At 34.9% G+C, this 2,495-nt stretch overlaps 1 protein-coding gene across 1 annotated transcript; it reads left to right on the top strand.

Moving 5' to 3' along the window:
- Nucleotides 1–2,242, top strand: LOC132630132 (E3 ubiquitin-protein ligase SGR9, amyloplastic-like). The gene is made up of 3 exons (XM_060345685.1): nucleotides 1–445; nucleotides 1,097–1,239; nucleotides 1,769–2,242. The coding sequence occupies exons 1-3, from the start codon at nucleotides 45–47 to the stop codon at nucleotides 2,095–2,097; spliced, it is 873 nt and encodes a 290-aa protein (XP_060201668.1). The 5' UTR covers nucleotides 1–44; the 3' UTR covers nucleotides 2,098–2,242.
- Nucleotides 2,243–2,495: the final 253 nt, after the last annotated feature.

Here is a 2,495-nt window from a genome sequence, read left to right as displayed (position 1 = left end):
CCAAAACCTCTCAATTTTCCCACCAAAGCACATGATCTCCCATAATGGAAAAATTAGATCATCAAAGTCCCTCAGAAATAACCATAATCATGTCTACACTTTCCACCTTCACTTCTCATCAACTTTCAGATCTAACCCTTTACATCTCCGCCCTCCACCACCGCCATCACAGCCGTATTTTCTCTCTCCTCTCTTCTCCCACCCTATTTTCTCTCACCTTACACCACCTTCACTCTCTCTCTCTACAACAAAAATCACTCCTTATAGCCAAACACCTATTATCTAAACTAGCAATATTCACTCATTTCATGCATAATAATACAATCTTGCCACCACCATCAACCACCTCCATGAAACTCCGGGAATTAGACGCCGTTCTCCTCCTCCTCCTGCTCTGTGAACTCCGCCAACATGATCCGGAAGCACTCAATCTCCCTCCATCAAGGTACGCGTTAGATAGTTTGTAATACATAAACAAATAAAATAACAGGAATTAGTGACAGACAACTCCTATCACTAACATAATCCGGAAGCACTCAATCTCCCTCCATCAAGGTACGTGTTAGATAGTTTGTAATACAAATATTAAAAATATAACATAAATTAGCAACAGACAAATCCTATAGCTAAACAACAAAAAATTGCCCTAATCCTATTTAAGATGGATTAGCTAGTCATGAATTGTAAATAGATCTTGTGTTAGCTATATAGACTATTCAGCGACGGATATTAACGACGGATTTGGTAGTTAATTCATGGTTTTTTTTTGTGATAGTGATATGAAGTGAAATCATCCTATATCTAAGACCAGAATGAGTTTGAAGGCTTTATTTGAAACTTGATCAATTCAAATGTAAATGTACATTTTATTTTCATTAATAATGAAATAAGCTATAGACTATTCTGAATAATTTTCTTTCAACTCTGTGAATTCATGCCTTGTTTGAGAAAATGGTTAAGTTAATTTTGTAGTGCACGAACTCAATCGTCCATATATATTTTTGAAATAGTATACAAGCAATAATATCTCTTTTAAGGACAATGATTTTTTCACGCTTCAATATCTTTATTGATTATATTTTTGTTCTTAACACAGGTGGCGCCTTGTTCTTTGTCAATACATAGCCAAGGATGCACTAAAATTCTCTAGCATTAGGGGTTCCAACAGAGAAGTCATAATGAAGTTTATTGAGCTGCTAGCAAAGTACAAGAACTTTGTCAATGCCATGACTCATGCAGGTATATAGTGGCATATAGATGTTAAAAGATAGATTCATTTCGATTCATAATATTTTATTCAGTTTAAATTATATACATTGCCAGAAATTTTATATTCTTAGATCATCTTTACCTATTGTAATAGGTAATCTGTCTTACTTTCAACATTACAACTAAGGAGGCTTGCTTGTGTTTTTTGGGTGACATGATGTGTAAAAAGATAATCTTGATTGAATTGCATATAGAAAAAAAAAACAAACCACTTCTATTCCCGAAGCTGAGGTATATGAAGTACGGCTTTTTGGTCCCTTTCGTCCTGTGGTTAAAATATCGTATTTTCATGTGGAAGACATGGGCTCAATTCTCAAAAGGGATACGTATTCATTCTTGGTGTATTGATTGATGAGTGATTACTCGCTATCTGGCTGGAAAAGATGATCTAGAAGCCCTATTTTTAAAATTAACTATCCAATGTGCAAATATTGAAAATTATTATAAATAATGAATCCATAAAGATTAAATCTTGAATTTTCTTTTGCTGCTAATGCAGGTCATGGTGCCGGAGGGAAAGATAGGAAGGAGGTCGCGACGTCGGTGGCGGTAGTGGTGGCGTTGCCGTCAGTGGAAGTGAGCGGCGACGACGGAGGAAGGGAATGTGTTATATGCAAAGAAGAGATGAAAGAAGGAAGAGATGTTTGTAAGTTGCCATGTCATCACATGTTTCATTGGATATGTATATTGCCATGGTTGAAGAAGAGGAACACGTGTCCATGTTGCCGGTTTCAGCTACCGTCCGATGATATTTTCGCCGAGATCCGACGGTTGTGGGAGGTTGTGGCCAAGATGAGTGATAGTGCAAAGTTTGTAGGAAATTGTTAATTTCTAATCAATAGCCAAGAGTAAAGAAGTCTTATAGAATAAGCGCAATATAGTTACTTATGGTTTTTTTTCTTCAAATTATATTGCACTCTACGTTTATCATTTGTTAATCAATATATATTACAGGTATACCTCAAGTTCCAAATTGGTTGAGAATTTATTTTAGTGATGAAAAAGTGTTTGGCTAAGCCTATAATCTGGTTAAACTAGCCTATAAAGATTTTTTAAAATTTATCTACGCGTTTGATAAACATAACATTAAAATTACTTTTAAGTGAAGTACTTATAAATCTAAATCAACCAAAACTTATAAGTGGATCACTTCTAACTTAAATTTTTACTGCTTGTAAGTACTTTTGGTTTGATAAAAGATTTTACCATCTTATTCCTAATATCTT

This window comes from Lycium barbarum, chromosome 3 (assembly GCF_019175385.1).
Source record: "Lycium barbarum isolate Lr01 chromosome 3, ASM1917538v2, whole genome shotgun sequence".
NCBI lineage: Eukaryota > Viridiplantae > Streptophyta > Magnoliopsida > Solanales > Solanaceae > Lycium > Lycium barbarum.
This window is presented reverse-complemented; position numbering and strand designations above follow the sequence as displayed.

Bases quoted from the DNA above. Each gene is read 5' to 3' on its own strand.
- LOC132630132 (XM_060345685.1), top strand. From the start codon at position 45: ATGGAAAAATTAGATCATCAAAGTCCCTCAGAAATAACCATAATCATG. The intron at 446-1,096 runs GTACGCGTTAGA...TTCTTAACACAG, and splicing joins CTCAATCTCCCTCCATCAAG to GTGGCGCCTTGTTCTTTGTC. The intron at 1,240-1,768 runs GTATATAGTGGC...CTGCTAATGCAG, and splicing joins CAATGCCATGACTCATGCAG to GTCATGGTGCCGGAGGGAAA.